The following is an 18,236-nucleotide window of genomic DNA, read 5'->3' on the forward strand; positions in this document are numbered from 1 at the left end:
CACCACTCTCCCAAGCTGGGGCAGCCTGCGCCTCTGACATCCAGCACCACACCCCACTGCTATCATCTTCCGCTGCCTGTTGCCTTTGTGTGTGGTCTGAGCGCCATGTCGTATCTCAGGGGGATGAGGAGGAGGGTGGGGAGCGCGGAATTAATCCTGGATCTCTGAATCATTTCACACAAAGCAGCCAATTTTTCTTTTAAACAAAACCATACACTTCCCATGTTGACTTTTGGGAACCTGCGCGTGGTCCAGAGGTGGCTGCACTCCAGCCGATGAGGAAGAGGGCGAGAAAGCAACCAAATTGCTTTGCTGGTGCTGGGACGTGACAGCTGGTGTCTCTTCTTTTGGAGCACGGCAGGGACCCAGGAAGTGCTTTCTCACAGGTACGGTGTGGGGTACAGCAGGGTGTTTGCACAACAGGTGGTTTCCCATTTGAGGCTCTTGGTAATGCAACCCCTTCCAACTGCAAACGGAAGAAAAAGCCCTTGTGCTGCTTAGAAATGCGGCTGCACTTGGGACTCAACCCCGTTAGATGCAGCAAGCCCATCTCCCTCCTGCCCCGGGAGCACGCACGGGAAATGTAGTGTTCCTGACTCTGAGGAGTGGTGCAGTACTGGGCTGCGGGGTGGAGGGCGAGATGAACTAGGGTGACTTGGCTCCGATTCTAGACGGCCCCAAGGCATTTGGGATTTTGCGGGTTATTTCTGGTCCCTGAAGGTCAGTTGAAGAGGGGAGAGGGAAATGGGAAGAACTGACAAGCTGTCTGCTCCTCGGTAACGTCTGCCAGCCCCAACGGGGGGAGAGGAGGGGAGGGGGCCAGAATCCAGAATCTGGCAAGCTGCTAAAAAGAAAGCGAGAAGAAGAAGGACGTTGCAGCGCAAATGTAAATATCGTACGGAGAAGGCTGGAGCAGGCAGTCTGCACTTCCCTTCCGCCGGCTCCAGCACGCTCCCCTTTCTGGCATCTCTCATGGGTCTTGCAAAGTGTGTTGACAAAAGAGAGTGGAGGTTGTTTTTTGCCCAAGTCTTTATGTTCGGGCTATAGCTGCCTTACTCCTCTCCGCTCACATTTTCCCATATGGTGACTTTGGAAAATTCCTCTCCGATTTCACTGAAAAGCACAGGAAATTCTCTTTGGTAGAGGGTTGCCTATTTCTGTCTCTAGTTTTGCTGCTCACATCTGGAAAGGATCGGACTTGGGAAAGGGGGAAATCATTCTGCACTCAGAGCGTGTAGCTGACATGGCATGAGTTGAGGGAGCCTTTCTGGGCAAGAGATGCTTTTCTCCATCCATTTGAGCTCTGTCAACAAAGGTGAGTGTTTGGTTTTTTTTCAGTGCTTTTATTTTGTAACACCCTGATTCTGGGAGACTGTGAGCAGCCTTTTGGCTCCAGTCCTTAGTGTATGTAACATGAATTCAGTGCAAGTAATAAATTCCAACAACCCGCTGATTTTGAAAATAAATGATTACTGATGTGGTTGGCTTTTTCTAAACAGAGTCCTCTGGATAGCGAGCAGGTTGAGTTGTGGGTAGAATACAGCGAGCAGGTTTGTGCAGTTCAGATCAGTCTCATCTTTGTAGGGTACAGAGCAACTCTTGAAATGTCCCTGTGCTTGCGACTTGTGCTTCTGGTGCTGCAGTGTCAGAGTCGCTGCGGCGCGGTGGAGTGAATGCTGGTCCTGAGAGGGGTCTCGTACAGTGAAATGGGAAAGCTGCAGCTGGGAGAAATGCTGCATCAGCTCCCAGCATAACTGGAAGTTTATTCTTTGCTGTAGGGCCCGGTCCCAAGTCTATTGAAGATCATTAAGATCTTTTAAATGATTTCTGTGCACGTTGGATCAGACTCATAGGAAACTATGGGGTTGGATCGGGCTCTTTGTGAACGGACTGAGCTTGAGCTTAAATGGAGTTCGTTTCTTCAAGCTTTCTTTGAACTCGGAGAAGTCAAAATCATTCCAGGATTTATTGCCTGTGCTCCAGCTGCAAGCAGATGTTTCCTTACCCAGAGTGTCTCTGTGGCACCACAGCAACTCTCACTTCAAAGGCCCAGCTGCAGAAGAGCACATATTGATGGCAGCAGTGTGAGATTTCCTCTCGCATGTTAGAATAGGATACCAAATTTCATGCTAACAGCTCTTTTTAGTCTTTATTCAACTGTCTCCCTACAATGTTAGCCAGCCAAAATTTCTAGTCCCAGAACTAGAGCCCAGACTAGCTCTAGGATCAGTGGGTGCTGCTGCAGTGCCATCAGTATACCTAGGCCAGGGCTGCCTTTGGTCCATGTTTGAAACTTTCAACTTCTTGTCATTGGCTAAAAAAAAAAAAAAAGAGTGCATATGTATGCACATGCAGAAACGTGTGTGTATATCTATCTGGCTATCGTAAAAACACCTAATGATTGGAAGTCAATCAGCAGGTGCCGCACTTCAGCTTTTGCATGTTTGAAGAGAAATTGGTAACAATTCAGTGAGTGAGGGCAACGGCATAACTGATTTCAGAGGTTGTCTGACCCCACGCACTGTAGGAGCCGCTCCTTTCCAGCAGTGGGGCTCGAAGTGCTTATAAAGGAGACCGCTATCATTTAACATGGACTTCTACTGAGAGGGAAGCAGAGATGCACGGAGGCAAAATCACTTGCTTGGAGCCAGCCAGCAGGTCATCTGCGAAGTCAGGGATTGAAGTTAAATCTCCTGAGTCACAGTCCAGGGCTCTACCCACTAGGCCACTCCATCTTCTGCTTTTAACAAGAGGAAATCAAGAGCAACTTCAAGCAATTCAGTGAACTTGTACTGAGAACAGGATCCGGCTGCTTGGGCGCTCAGAGTATGTAGGAGATAGGGAGCCAGGTTCCAAGTTGGTGCAAGGCAGCACGCTTCCACTGATTTATCCCCAGGGCTCTGCAGTTCACATCAGTGGAGAGGTTTTTGTTTCTAAATGCAAAGGAGAAGCAGTATTTGTCAGAGATGAATGGGGTATTTGTGCCATTTTAAGATCAAGAGTCCATCTTGCAAGACTGGTCTAAATATGAACCATCCCAGAAAAGCTGTTCCATGATTTCTCCTACTTGGAGCTGCTTCGAGTTGCATGGTAGAGTCTAGATCACACTGATGGGTCACAATGCTGATTATTTTTTTTTCTGCAGCACTACGAGACAGGGAAGGGATAAAACACAAGCCACTAGCAGCTGTATTACTGCAAATCCCCCTCTGTGAAACCTGAGAAGCACTGAGTGAGGCAGGGGAGCTGGGCCTGGGCCACTTGGCCCGTTCGAGAGAGATTTAACTTCTGTTTGCATTATTCCAACCTGCAGCCAGAAAGATCAAAGTTGAACATTAGCCAAGGCATTCGGGTTCAGCTCAGCACTGCTTTCCAAAAGCAACGTAAGGTCCAGGCGTATCGTTTTTTCAGGAGGTCAAGATTTATTGCAACTCGGGACACTTTAAACAGCCCCCAAGTGAGGCCCATCTCGGTGCTGAGTTATCCTTTTCCAGTACACCGCATTTACATTAAGCGAGGTGCATGTAATGAAGGGCAGTGACTTCCCCATGCAAAACTGGGTGGAACATTATGATCGATGGTTGCATAAGACTGATGTTACATAAGCTGTATATAAATCTCCCTGGTCATCTGGTGTTCCTCTGTTTGTGAAAGGGAGTAAGCTAGTTCAGTAGCCAGGCCTAGTTCAGCCGATGCTACCAAGGACCTGTAGATCCATGCTAGGGACACTGGAGCACTAACGAGGGGTTCTCACATTAGTACAGTGGTAGTGTCCTGGTGCCTTGGCTTCCCATGTGGATTAGCAGCATTTCCCTACCTTGGGGGGTGGGGGGGGGGGGGTGTGATGAGGGTAATACATCAGACTGAGGTCCTCAGACACTATGGCGAATGGGTCAGTTAGAGGAAACTTAAATTAAATGCTACCCCAACAGTGAGTGGGAGGGGGCCTAGGGTCAGTGTCAACGAAGAGTATTCAGCGTCTGGCAGAGAGGGCTGCGCTAGGTGTCACTAGGGAATACAGTGCCGGCAGATGATATTCAAGGTGTAGCATCGTTCTGGATTTGGTAGGACCGGTGATTCACAAAGGGCTTTCTCTTGGTGGCACTCTTAACAGTTGCTTCCTGCAGCACTTGGGTATCTGTGCTTATGCTCTCCACGCATTTCTGCACAGTGGAACACGGGTCTGGCAGGCTCTGCTGTAAACCATTATGAGTAGGGACCTACTGCACTCGTGGCAAAACAAAGCCATTGTTACAGCTTGCCCATAGCATGCTTGGCCAATTTCTCAGGCATTTCCCGGTGGCCCTGCCCCTTGCCACCGATTGCTACTTGGCGGAGGGGCCCTGCCGTCACCACAGGCAGTCAGTAGGCCTCAAGCACGTGAGGGTGGCTGCGGGGATTGCCACACTATCAAAGTATTGTGGTAAGGATTGGGAGACTCTAAAACAGCAAAATGTATATGAATAATGTGCTGGAGTTTTTCCTTTTTTGGGTTGACGTCATGGGAAATGGCAGCCGATGGAATATTTCCCGGCTGTCGCAGATATTGCCAGTTTTCATGGTTTCCATGAAACCGCGAATTAAGTAGGTCTCTAATTATGAGACAAATAAAATGGCCATGATGCCCTTTGGCAGTAACACTAGAGAGGTGTGGAGTTTCTAAAGCTGGGGCTGGCGCCTGGAGCGCGCGGAGAAGTTTGCTCTGCCGGCTGGACGGCACGTGAGGCCAAGGTGCTAGCTGGGAGGATCGCCCCTCGGCAGTCATCCCAGCATAATGAGGTTGTTTTGCTTGTCTCCTACAAACGGCCCGTCGTGCCTGTGACTCCAAGCAGTCTGAGCTGTGTTGTGTTGGGCTGACACCCAGCTCCCTATGCTTTCTGTTTGGTTTCAGGGGAAATGCTCCCAGGCAGCAGCTTTCTGCTGGTGCTATGGCTGTTGGTCTCTAGCTCCCACGTGATCCACAGTCAGAATGACGAAGACAACGAATTTCTGGAAAATTCATCCAGATTGCTGAATCCAGATCCTAATTTCCCAGCTCTTGACTGCCCTAAAGACTGCCGCTGCACTCAGGAAGGAGTTGTGGACTGTGGAGGGATTGATCTCAAAGAATTCCCCATGAACGTACCAGAGTTAACGAACCACCTTTCGCTGCAGGTAAGAGAGTACCCAGCAGGTTGGGTTACAAACCTGCCAGGGGCTGTTTTTCAGCATCATCCTTTTTGCTGCTTTGCATCCCAGCTGCAGGGCGCTCGGATGCTCTGGGCCTGGCTGAGAGCAGGGAGGATGGGTGGCCAGAGCAACCCTATGTTCTTGCTCTTGCTCGGTGTCAAAAGGCCCATCTGTGCTGTGGCTGAGGGCAGCACAATCTTGAGGGTTGCGCCTTGGCAGTCCACTGAATGCCAGTGTCAGCCCACTCCACTATCCAGGTGCTGCTTTTGCCCTGTCCCTAGCTGTCCTTCCTGTTTCTTCTTCTGCCCTCTTGGCTCAGGGATCTTAGCAGCAGAGAGAAGCTGTGCCTGACTAATCTTAATCACATTAACTTCACGTGAATTTATTTTTAAAATGGCTGCTTCTCTTGGACAGGTAAAGGAGAACATTGAGCTCTGCTATGACCTTAGCTCTCCCCAGGGATCGGATTGTATGCAGGGAGCAAGTGGTTAGAGCTGAGACTTTCCTTATGGCTCTGAGAGGAGAGTTTTATTCCAAATAAGAAGTATTGTTTACTGAAGGCTCTTAGTGTTGACCTTCCTTTGGAGGATGTTTGCAGGATTCATCCCTAATATAAATCGTCCCCAGTAGCTGTCAAGCAATTTTATCATGTGTTAACTGAAATACCAGAAATGGGGGCAGCTGGTCACCTACAGGTTCCAAGCTGCAGCCCCAAACTTCCCTCCAGCCCCTGTCTGTGTGCAAAAGGGTGGCTGGAAGCAAAGGAAAGTCATGAACCAGATGATGCACTTAGAAAAAACTTGCAGGAGTTCAAACACCAGTTCCTCTGGCAAGGCACTCGCAACTCAGACAGCTAGATGCTGGCCTCTATCCCAGCCCGGTGCAACCAGGAGGTAATTTTGTCAGGTCACTTTATTTGCAAGGCTGTACATGTAGTGAACTCGCCTTTCTACTGAATAGCCTGTTCGTCCAGGCAAGGGTGGGTGGGGGGGTGTGTGTGTGTGTGTGTGTGTGGGCAGAGAGCCCAAACTTCACTTAGAGGACTCAAGCGACGGTGTCCTGTCAGTTGATTCATCTTTCCCAGCTGAGGCTGTACTGCAGTTTGCCATGCTGCTGCTACTAAATGCATCTTTTATCTACTACATGAGGATTCTGGCAGAACAAGGCATCTGTGCACGAGACAAAGTGATTAAAGCCAGTGTAAATCACTCCTGACTAAGGTCCATATCACTAAGACCGTTCCTTTCTTCTCTCAACCCCAGGATGAAGCTGTTGCTCCCCATAAGGCTATAGTTGGATTGTTGGTCATTCGTCAGCTTTAAAGTGTTGTGCAGTGCCAGCCCTGGGGAATATATCCATAATTATTACACTCTTCTATTGGAGGAAGAGAGCCAGGTTCAGTTCTCTAGTACAGCAGTGTGCATCTAAAACAGGGGTGTCAAAGATGCAGCCTGCGGGATGGACTGGATCCATGCAGCCATGTCACCTGGCCCCCACTGCTGTCCCTGTGTGTGCCAGTCTGGGCCCTCCTCCATATGCAGGATTCAGCACTTTCAGTGCCTGCTCTGGCCGGCCTGAGACTGCTGCACATGGAGATGGCTACAGCTGGTTCAGGACAGGTACTGCTTGGGTCCTGGAGCAGGCACTGCATGCAACACAGTCCTGCATCAACCAGAGCAGGCATCGGGTCTGGCCTGCAGGGGATGGGGCTCTGTGGGTCCCCCACATGCCAGATCCGGCACCTGTGCCATAGGTGATGCCAGCTGCAGCCAGTCTAGGACCTGCACTGCATATGGCATCCACCCTGAACCAGCTGGAGCAGGCACTACATACACCTCACTTCCCAATTTAGGCCAGAGCAGGCAGCATGTGGTGCAATCCTAGACCTGGCCCAGGTCTGTGAGCCCAGTCCGGCCTGCGGGTCAGCCCCCTACCACTTGTCTAGCCCATGGAGTGGGCCCACAGGGCCAGAGAAGTTTGATGCCCCTGATCTAAAGCGGTTCCACGTTTTACCCTCATTTAGAACGTGTCCCAAAGCCTTTCATGAGCTATTCTTTGGTAAGTGCCACTGATGGTACGTAGGTGGAGCAGGTAGTTTGCAACAGGTAATTCAGAGCTGTCATTCAAAGTGCAGCCACAGTCAGAAAACCTGTAATACAAATTGGTACCTTCTTGCTTAACAGGCCTGTTCCTGCTGTGCTCCAGTCGCAGCCACTTACCCTCCTGTCAAAAGCAGACCTTTCACTCGTTTCGCCCGCTAGATGGGAGGCTGGTTCCACGCTGCGTGCTCTTTGAAGCGGAGACGGTCACTTCTATATATGTCTATTTGTACAGCTCCTAGCACAGAGGGTCCCCCATGCTGACCAGGCCTCTAAGCTCCTCTATAGTATACATGGTGGCTAATGATATGGATGATTTTCAGCCTTGTGCAGTTTCAGGGAATTGTTATAATGAAAGCCTGATGACAGGCTGGCTGTCAGGGGGAGGGTGGCACGGATCAGAACCTGCTTGATGTGCAGATCCCACTGAGTTTGCACTTAGCAAATCCTGTGTTTGCTTATAAAGCTATCGTGTCTTATCGGGAGAAAATTCATTGCGAGGCAATTCTGAGGCTCCACAAGGCCAGCCTTACAGGGGTCCTTCTGCTTTTCCACAAGGTCTGTTGCTTATGGTGGCCAAAGCTTTACTATAACCTGCTCCTTATGAGTAACCAGAACAGACTTGGCTATTATTAGAGAAGAGCCCAAGCTGTAAAAATTCATCCAGGTTTTCAAACCCCGCTGTGCACAGGAACACTGTATGTTCACGTGCTTTGGATTCAGGGTATGAGCCTGGCCCGTTGTAGAGAAAGGGCCTTTCCTGACATTTGGATCCAGATCCAGACTTTCCCAAGGTTCAAAGCCTGGGGTTTGGTTGGGAGATTTCTTGGATTACTTAGCTGATGATCAATACTGTTCTCCCTTTTCCTAGAATAACCAACTGGAAGAAATCTCTCCAGAAGAGCTTGCTCGTCTTTACAGGCTAGAAACACTCAATTTGCAGAACAACAGGCTCACGTCGAAAGGTAAGCGTGAAACCCTGAGAGCAGAGGGGAGAGGAGCCATTGACCTTGTTGCTTCCAGGCACTGCAGCATGAGCTTATATAATAACCCTGCTGGCGCTCGCAAGCAGGAGGTGCGAGGACTGGTGGGTGTACTTGAGTGTTTAGAAATGCCTGGAATGACTGGTGAGCTGCATCTGTCCTTTGGCCATTGCACAAAATGTGGAGGCACTTCATCATCTGAAACAATACTCAGGACACAAAAATGCAGCCCCGCTGAAGCAGGGGAGGAGACCTGGCAGCCACGCTGCATACTGTCATGGCAGCCACGAGTCCAGGCAGCTCTCCTCAATCCCTCAGGTTCCCCTCTGCAATGTGATGGAAAGCCAGGGATGTCTGCGTGCTGAGCAAGTTTCCTGCCACCAGGCCAGCCTCTTAACTTGCCCCTTCGCTTCTGTTCAGTTTGGTTCATTTGATCCTAGGTCTAGTTTGCTCAAAGCCACTGGAGCCATATCATTTACCTTAAAAGTAACATGGGTCCCAACCTCTCTCAACCCGCTTTAATTGCTGTGAGTTTTGCTGCATAACTCGCGCATTTATTATAGAAACATGTCATTTAATTAACATGGAAAAGGCCAAATTCTCCAAGGACGAGGGAAAGTATCTGGGGAAAATTCTTGTGACAGAGGGGTGGGGTGTGTGTGTGTGTGAGACACAACCCTGGGGTGCCAGTGTGTTCCCAAAGCTATACTCTGGGTTTGTGTAAATGTATTGGTCCCCCTCTCTGCTGAATGGGTATGCCCAGCTTATTAATTTGCTCAGGAATCATGATTTACTACAGGTACTTCAGTAAAGTAACAGGAAACCAGAAGGGTTTATTACAAAGAAGAACAAATAGAATAAAAAAAGAAGCGATCAAATGCTTTGCCAATGGTATGTGGTAAAACAAAACTGACAAAATCATTTCCTTGTGTGCTAACCCTCATAAATATTCCTGTGAACATCTCTTGGGGTCACCCTCCCCCCTGTCTCGGCCAAACCCTCCACCAGGGACCGCGCCACAGAATCGGAGAGAAGTGGGGCTGGAAGGGACCTCCAGAGGTCATCTAGTTCAACCCTATCCCAACCATCCTATAAACCCATAATCTAAAACTCACATGAAATGACTGTTAACCCTGGTGCAACACAGACCTAACACCCTACCCTGCCACAGGTAAAGCAGAGGAATCGCAGCAGCCAGTGTCCTGCTTCTATGAAATGTTGTCAGTAGACACTCAAGAAGGCCCAAGTAGCGGGCCATGCCCTGCTAAAGAGGAAGGCAACAAGCCCCACAGTCCACCCCAATCTGACCATGGGGTAAAATTCCTTCCTGACCTCAACTATGGTGATTTGGTCTGACTGTGAGTGGAGGAAAGGTAAGACACCCTGCCCCCCCGCCCCCAGCCAGGAACTTCTGGCTTTGGTCCTAGCAGGAGTATTGGGACACCCCAGTCGCAATCCCCAGCCTGGGCTGCAGCCAGCATACAATGCCTTTGCAGGAGGCTTAAAAACATCCTGCTGCATGTAGCGGACAGAGCAGTGTGGGGGCAATCGGCAAAGCCCAGAAGCATGGGAACAGCCCATAGAAGAACACAGGCGTAGCTACGCCTAGATCATCCCTGACCGGTGGTTGTCCAACCTCTTCTTGAACACCTCCGGTGATGGAGAGTCCGCAGCTTCCCTAGGCATTTATTTCCGCTTGGTCTCTGGCCCCCAGACCATTTCATGTGGCCTTCCCCCACCTCCCACCTGCCTACAGAGGAGCCGGAGACTCCTCCAGAGCGTTTCTGCCCGTGGGCCTGTGACGGCGTGCAGTTCAGGAGCTGTTCTTGTTGCTGGCCGGTGTGTTCCCCTGCCTATGACATGCATCCTGACGTTCAAAGGAGGTTGCTTTTCAGCAGGTTGAACTGACGTGATTGAAAACATGGCTCCATTATACTCTGATAACACACAGCAAATGAAATAATACTGTATATACTCAAGTCTAAGATGAAAACCCTCTCTCCACGCCCACTTAACATGGGGAGAAAATCCCCTTGTCTTAAGATCAAGTATAAAGGTGGTTGGGGAGGGAGTGGGGAGCAGGCAGGTGCTGTGGCTCAGGCTGCAGTCCCTACCTGGGATTGGGGCTGCAGCTTCCCACCCCCACCTCTGCATGCTGCCAGCTGCCCTCTGCCACCTCTTTTCCCACCCTACTACCTTCCCGCATGCAGCTTCTGCTCCCCTGCCTGCCCCTGTCCCTCCCACCGGCAGGCTTTCTGCACTCTGCAGCCTGGGGTATGGCCCCAGCCCTGCCCTGGAGCAGCTCCTACTGTCTGGTCTGGGTGGTGCTCAGTGCCCCAGGCTGCAGTGGGGGTGAAGCCTCCCAGCACAGAGCAAGGCTAAAGAGGGGGGTGGAACAGCTGTGTCACGATGTGCATTTTTCTTTGTGGAAAGAATTATTCTAAGGAATAATTTACCCATGTACTCCATAAAACAGGTGCTCAACCTCTGGCCAGTGGGCCACATGCAGCCCACAAAGCCATTGCATCTGGCTCATGGGGCTCACCACAGGTCGGGATACGTGGCGGTGGGGAAGTGGTGACAATTAATACAGCCACCCTCCCCTGCCAAATTCCCAAACCCCAAGCTCCATGCGGTGGGTCAGAACCGAGGTGTCCCCTGGCCCCCTCTGCATGACTGGATGGGGCTCTGCTATATCTGCTCCGGGTATCGGATCAGGATTACCGGCCCAATTTTGCCTGCAGACGGTCTGGGCACTGCTCATCTGTCCTGCTGGGCAAAAAGGTTATAAGCACCAGTGTTGTAAAAGATTTCTGGGAAGGGGAAAGAGAGTTCATATATGACTCCTGTCCATTCTTCCCAGGCAGTGTGGATGCTCTGTGTAGCTGCAATATATTTTGTGCAACAACTAATCTAACACCTGATTATACACTGTGTCTCTCAGCATCATCACTCCTGTTACCAAAGGCCAAACATGCTCGTTGTTTTTCTAGTTCTTTGACAGAACTTTCTTGACCTTTATAAAAATAATAATAATAAAAATGCATGAGTTGGGTCGTTTCAGTTGCACTGAGCAATACTTACAACTTACATTATAGATATCTTTTGGGAAACACCCAGCCCCTGTAATATTCTCACTCAGAAAGGGTGTTGTTGACTGTAAATCATTCCTGTTGTTTGAAGGGCTTCCAGAGGAGTCATTTGAACATCTGGAGAACCTGAATTACTTGTACCTTGCGAACAATAAGGTAAGAGGGGTTTCGAAGCTGCTCTCCGGTGTAATTTAAGAATGTGACGACTGTAAAAAAGATTTGAGTATTTTATATGACTTTAGTATTGTGCTGAACACACATGGGTCCTCCTGGGTGTGCGATTTCAACGTGGGTAATGGCGGTGAGAAACAGCGGTGTGTGACGAACAGCGAGAAGTGGAAACTGCCACAGCTTTCTCCATTTGCACTTCACTGAAAACTGTCCCCTCCCCACTGGGCCAGTGGGTCTGGAGGACTATGGAGCGAATGTAAATGTGTCTTAGAAATAAGCTGGTTCTACTGAGATTTTGGGACCGTGCTGGTGTACCCCACTGCTTCCCTGTCTCTTTGTATCACACTCCTTTAGTGGGTTGGCATCAGAAGTTACTGGTAAGTGTCTACTCTTGCTAGCAGCTAATTCAGTTACTTTTTCAGCTAAAGGGACGTCTTTCTTTTAGCAGCAAAGATCCCAAGTCCTTGCCCAGCTGATGACCCATGGTAGAGGGCAGTGAAGAAGTACGACTTTTCTAACAGGGATGGAAATGCCTTCAAGTCACCCAGCTCTTAAGGGGGTTGTGTTTTGTTGCAGGGTTTGGAGAGAGGAAGAATACTTTGTCCCTGAAAGATCATCTAATCTCTTTCCCAGCTATACAATTACTCCAATAAAACATGTCACCAGAAACCCTTGCTTGTGCTCGTTAAGGTGGGGTTTTTTGTTTTTTTTAGTGAATCCCCCAAATTACTTGCTATGGGAGGACCTGTCATGCCTGAGAAAAGTCAGTGGAGAAAAAGGAAAGCTCAGTTGTGAAGGTGGAGACCAAGTTGCATTTTTAATTCATTTAATTTCTCTGTATGAATACCTGTGACCCTTTGGCCTTTAACTTGCATGCGGATGGCCAGATTCGTGGTCTCAGGTGCGCCAGGACAAATCCAGAATGACTCCTGTGACTTTCCATCTGGAATTACCCTGGTATGACCGAGACCTGGACCTGCTCCTTAGTACAGTAACTTCATGTTCTCTCCTTCCCTTCCTAACATCATTTCCATGTAACAGTCTTGGCAGTGAGCAGCGCCATGAAAAAGATCAAGCCAGACTGTGATTAATATTCCAAAACTTTGTACTCCAGTTTTTCCCTGTGTGACAAACCAGCGCTTGGTTTTTCCTGACACTACTGCAGGGAGAGACGTATCCAAGAGAAAAATGCAGATTTCAGCGAATGTCAGAAGCAGTTATAGTGAGAAGTTATTGACCTAAAAAATCACACATTTCTTCATAAGACTTGAGCCAGGACAAACCGGATTGGCTTTGAGCTGAATCCCTGCTGCACTGGGACACATTGCAATCAACCAACTGTGGTGTCTGGAGGAGAGCAGGGATTTGCTGGTAGTTTACTTTTCACTTTGTGGATTACCTTGATGCTACCTTGCTTTGACTCTGATAGCTTCAGATATAGCTAGATCAGCAAGGTGCATTTTTTTTTTTTTAAATTGCCAAAGTCGGGGAGACAGAAGATCTCATAGGTTCAGTCTTGCTGTCCTGAAGGTAAATAGCTCGTACGGATTTCCTTTAAGTGCCTCAAGAACCTCCACGCCAGGTTTCGGCCACGGGCGTCTAGCGCAAGCCACGTTTATAATTAAAACCTCGTCTGCTAAAACACGGGGCAGGTACTAAGCTACTGTATTGACTGCTCTAAGCTCATCATCAGCCTCTTATTGCTGAGAAGTTCTAACTATCCTAATATTGGCACTGGTATTATGGGCTTTGCTGGACCCAGCTCATTGCTGCTTTTGCCCAGGGCTGTAGCAGACAAATAGGAAACTGATTCCAAACCCTGGAAACAGGTTTGTATGGTGGCGTGTGGGGTTTATTGGTTAATCTGGCAGTTAACCATGGAGAAAAGAAATCTGCAGCATAGACGGGAGTCCAGCAACAAGGCTTCAAAAAAAAAAAAAAAAAAAAACTTTTGGAAGTCAGTCTATTGTTGTTTAGACGAGTAAAATACGGGTCGTCTTAGGACTGAATCTGCTTAACTTTATGAAAACCCCAGCATTAGTCCTCCAAAGATCAAACCTGTTGAAATCATCATTCATTGCTATAGCATCCGCCCCAAAACAGTACATCCAGTACACCATCCATCCTCTGAACTCCCCTGGAAGCGGCAAAGGGTTTGGCAAGTTCAGCACTCTCCGCAGAAGCAGATATAGCAAACGTGTCTCGAGCCAAACCCTCTGATGTCACTCCACAGCAGCTTCTGCACTGAGAGCAATTTTTTTTCCCTCCCCCCCTCTAATGGGCAACATCTGGGAGATGAGCACATGGCTGGAAGGAGGATTTGTGGATAAGCGATGGTGATAGCAGGTGAAAAGCAGAACAGCAATGTACCCTCTACTGAACGTATTTCCCGTTTCTAGTAAGAACATGGGATTTCTCTTCAGAGGTCTGTCCTTTTTCTGGCCAGGCTCCTAATGTGCTCGAGGCAGATGAGTGGAACATGCTAAGCATCAGAATAATTTGTTTTATAGGCTTTTGGGAGCAGCCGTATTTTTCTGATGTCAGCTGATATCAAGAGGATAAGAGGCAGTGGGTGATGGGAAGGTACAGTATCGACGTTCCTGACCTAATGAATCACTGGCAACATGCACAGAGATCCTGGGACCCCTCATCTGTCGTCAGATATCTGACTCGTGTGTGTTCCCACCATTTACTCTAAAAGTTCGTGGGTGAAAGGTCTCATGATGGGACAGTTTTTGCTATGTCACTTCTGTCTGCATTGGCCTTCCTGCTGCAGCTGACATCCAGTGATGCAATGGATTGGGAGAAGGCCTCCTGTTTCTCTCTGACGTACCAGGCCATGCCTTCTGAGACCCCTGATCTTCCCAGCCATCACCGACAGTACGATCCCCAATAATTGAGGCGAGCTGTACTTGGGACACAGACTGTTACCAGCCCTGGGAGACGAGGAGATTGGTGGATAGCCAGGCATCAAGAAGCCAAGAGCAGCTAGAAACTGTTTTCTTAAACGAAGAAAACCTCCTGTCCAGTTCCTCCCTGTGCCACTTTCAGCAGGTGTAATGTCTCTGTGTCCCACCTGAGTAAGCAATACCCTTGTGTTTTATATAAGAGAGCTGACCCAACTGACTGCACTCAGAGGAAGGCTTGAGCCTACCATTGTCCATAAAACAAATGTTCTGCCTATTTGATTTCTGCGAATTATGCCATGGTAGAAACAGTTTTCCTGATGCTTTGCATCTACTCATCCCAATGATCACCCTATCTGATCAGCAAGGGAGAGGACACGTATAGAGCTAAAGGCCATGTGCCGTCAGTTTTGGTTGCTAGCAAATTGTCTCTGCTTGTCACCCATTCTTGGTGATATTGGGGAAAGGCTCAGAGGAGGCAACATCCCTAGGACGTGTCTTCCGGCTTGCGTGGGTGCCCGTTGAACAATTTCAGGCAAGGTAAGCCCGGCAACTCTATCACAGGAGGCAGCTACAGAAAAATGAATCTGATTTGTTTTCAGTTTAAAAAAAAAAGTCTGAATTCCAAGTCTGGGATGTTACAAAGTGACAGAAACCCGCCTCTGACCCGCCTGTGCTTGATGCCACCAAGGAGAGAAGCTCAAATATTCTCTTTGCTTATGTAAAGTGTAAGGGCAGGCCACTCTCTGGTGAAATAACCGTTCTCCCCCAAAACCTGCATGACGTCTTCATCTTTAATAGTAATTTGTAAAACATTTAAGTCCTTGCCATCCCTTACTTTGGGCTCTCATGTGTCTTGTCTACCCTGTGGCCTGGCTCTCCTGATAATTATACCAGTGGAAATCAAAAGTTGATGGAAAGTACTGGTGTGATCATGGTGTATGAGGAGCTTTCACAGATTCAAGGCACTGAAGACCAGAAGGGGCCATTGGGGATCAAGAAGGATGATTTCTTGTGTGACCCAGACTGCAGAATTGCAGCACGTGACTTCTGTTTCAGGCCACAGCTTCTAGCTGAGCTACAGCATCTCTTAGCAAGATAACCACTCTTGATTTTAGGGCTTCCAGTAACAAAGGAATTCATCCATCCTAGCAAGTCGTTCCAGCTTCACCTAAACATTGCACCTTTTATTATTCATTTGAATTCGTCTAACTTCAGCTTCGGGTGGCTGGCGTCTAATCTGCCTTTTGCGTCCTGCTTACGGAGCCCTCTGCTCTCAGTTCCTCGTAGTGGTGATTAGACAGTGATCAAGTTATGGCTTAGCCTGCTCTTGGATAACCTAATATAGGCTGAACTTCTGTAGTCTGTCTGTGCAGGGCAGGCTTAATTCTTGTACCTCTTTTTTGAACATCCTTTTTTTTAAAAGCATGGGGTTGTTGTGCCGGTAGCGGTGTCAATAGTGCCGTGTACCTGGGTGATAACACCTCCCTCTTCTGTTCAGCTTTCCAGCCAAAGACTGCAGCGATTTTCTTAACCAAAGCATCACAGGAGAGGCTTGGTTCAGTTGTGGTTTCACTTTGATCCTTTAAATCTTTTTCTGAAGTGCAGCTTCTTCTGAAATACAGTCCCCCATCCCATGAACGTGAATTGCACTCTTGGCTTCTAGATCGATGACCCTGTCTGTAGCTGTAAATTGGTGATCCCAGGTTATCGTATAAACCAGATTACTCTCTAGAACTTACCTGTCTTAATAGTTAACTACCTTTCTACCACTCGCCGTCTGCAGGCTTTACCCAGAATCACTTTTATATATTTTCCCGGTAATTGATGATGATAGTGAAGAGCATTTGGGTCAAAAGAATGAAACCCTCCAGTAATCTCTGTTTGGAGTGTAACCTCTTTTTGCTACACAAACACCGGCACGTTATTTGACTCGAATAAATAAGAGCTAACAATAATATTCATGAGATCCTTGCTCCTGTGGCTACTTGAAAGTCTCCCATCTCTTTGTGACTTCTTCTTAAACAAAAGCCTATGTGGTTTTGGGATGCATCAGTTGAAGCATTAGGTGCAAGTCACAGCAGGTGATAGTGCCTCTCTAGCTAGTCCTGGCGAGGCCTCATCAGGAGTATTGAGTGCAGTTCTGGGCTTCACATTTTAAAAAAGACATGGAGAAGTTAGAGAGGGTCCAGGCAGGCAACAAAGACGATAAAGGGCTTGGAAAGCAAGTCATATGAGGAGAGTCCTGAAGGAACTAGGCATGTTCATCTTGCAGAAAAGGTGCTTAAGAGGGGACATGATAGCAGCCTTCAAGGACTTGAAAGGCTTCCATAAAGAAGAGGGAAAGCACCTTTTTCTCTATTGCTGCAGAGAGGAGGATGTGGGCCAATGGCTTGAAGTTGCAGCAGAGTAGGTTCAGATTGGGCATCCTTCAAAACGTCTCCGTGGTTAGAATAGCGAGGCCGTGGAATAGAGGCCTAGGGAAGTTGCGGGCTCCATCACCGGAGCTGTTCAAGAAGAGGTTGGACAGCCGCTGGGCAGGGCTGATTTAGGTGCAGCGATGCCCGTGTTCTCCTCGGGGTAGTTCCCATGCTTTTGGGCTTCTCTGGTTGCCCCCACCCCCTACTTTTTGCTACGTGCCAGGGTGAGTTTGAACCTTCCCGGGCATTGGGTGTTAGCTATCGCCAGGGCTGGGGATTGTGACTGCGGTGTGCCTCTGCTCCTGCTGGGACCAAAACCAGAAGTCCCTGGGTGGGGGGGGGTCTTGTCCCTCTACTCAGCATCAAATCAGTCGCAATATTTGGGCTGAGAAAGGACTTTGACGCCATGGTCAGATTCGTACAAACTGTGGGGTTTTTTACCTTCCTCTGTAGCAGGCAGCGTGCGTGACTCTGCATGGGATCTTTTGAGTGTATATTGACAGCATTTCGTAGAAGCAGGATATTGAGTGCCGTGGGTCCCCTTGCTGTACCCGCGGCAGGGTATGGTGCTAGGGCTGTGTTGTGTCAGGGCTGATGGTAGTCTTAGACCGGTTTTTAGATTATGGTTTGTGTGCAATAGCTTGGATGGGGCTGATCCTGCCTCAGGTAGGGGGCTCGATTAGATGACCCCTGGAAGTCCCTTCCAGCCCTCCTCTGATCCAATCCAAGCACCGGGGAGGGGCGTGGGAATCTACCTTTTCCCTATAGAGATTATTTAGTGAAGACAGGTAAACGTTGCTGTTTTTATTTAGACACTTTGTGCTAGGCTATCTGTCTTTTTTCAAAGAAACTGGCTTGGAAGTAGCTTGGGTTAGTACCACACTTGCTGCATGTAAATAGTCTCTTTCTAATATTTGTTTTCCAGTTAACTGTGGCTCCAAAATTTCTACCAAATACCTTGATCAGTGCAGATTTTGCAGCCAACTATCTCACTAAGATTTATGGGCTCACATTTGGACAGAAGCCAAACCTGAGGTAAGGTGAAACGATAACGTTTTGTCATTGCTGGGAGCCAACGTGTGAGTGGGGGAAAAATTGCCGTATTTACTTGCATACAATACCCATCCCTTTCCCAAAAATTAACCAGTCAGACTTGGAGTGTGTGTTTTAAGCAAGGAACTTGATTTTTGCACCAGATTGAAACACGGGGCTGCTAAATGGCTGCTGGGGCCTGTGCTGCCTTCCCCAGCACATGCAGGAGGGGAGGAGTCCGGTTCTTGGCACCGCTCAGCCTCTCAGCTGCAAAGCTAAAGGTTTAGCAGCAGCTATGACAGCGTTAAATTGGCAGCAGCTTTTGGCTGCTATTTGGAAGCTGGTTTTGAGTTATTTCCACCCC

General features: G+C 48.6%; 1 protein-coding gene across 1 annotated transcript in view; it reads left to right on the forward strand.

Moving 5' to 3' along the window:
• The first annotated feature begins 689 nt into the window (after positions 1 to 689).
• PODN (podocan) overlaps positions 690 to 18,236 on the forward strand; it is a 34,029-nt gene continuing 16,482 nt past the window's right edge. Inside the window, exons 1-5 of the mRNA XM_090048841.1 lie at positions 690 to 1,315; positions 4,892 to 5,154; positions 8,140 to 8,233; positions 11,435 to 11,499; positions 17,766 to 17,875. Of these exons, the coding sequence (XP_089904967.1) occupies positions 1,279 to 1,315; positions 4,892 to 5,154; positions 8,140 to 8,233; positions 11,435 to 11,499; positions 17,766 to 17,875 (569 nt within the window). The 5' untranslated portion in view covers positions 690 to 1,278. The remainder of the gene's footprint in view (positions 1,316 to 4,891; positions 5,155 to 8,139; positions 8,234 to 11,434; positions 11,500 to 17,765; positions 17,876 to 18,236) is intronic.

The sequence above is a fragment of the Crocodylus siamensis genome, chromosome 5 (assembly GCF_052110815.1).
Source record: "Crocodylus siamensis isolate JL-2025a chromosome 5, ASM5211081v1, whole genome shotgun sequence".
NCBI lineage: Eukaryota > Metazoa > Chordata > Crocodylia > Crocodylidae > Crocodylus > Crocodylus siamensis.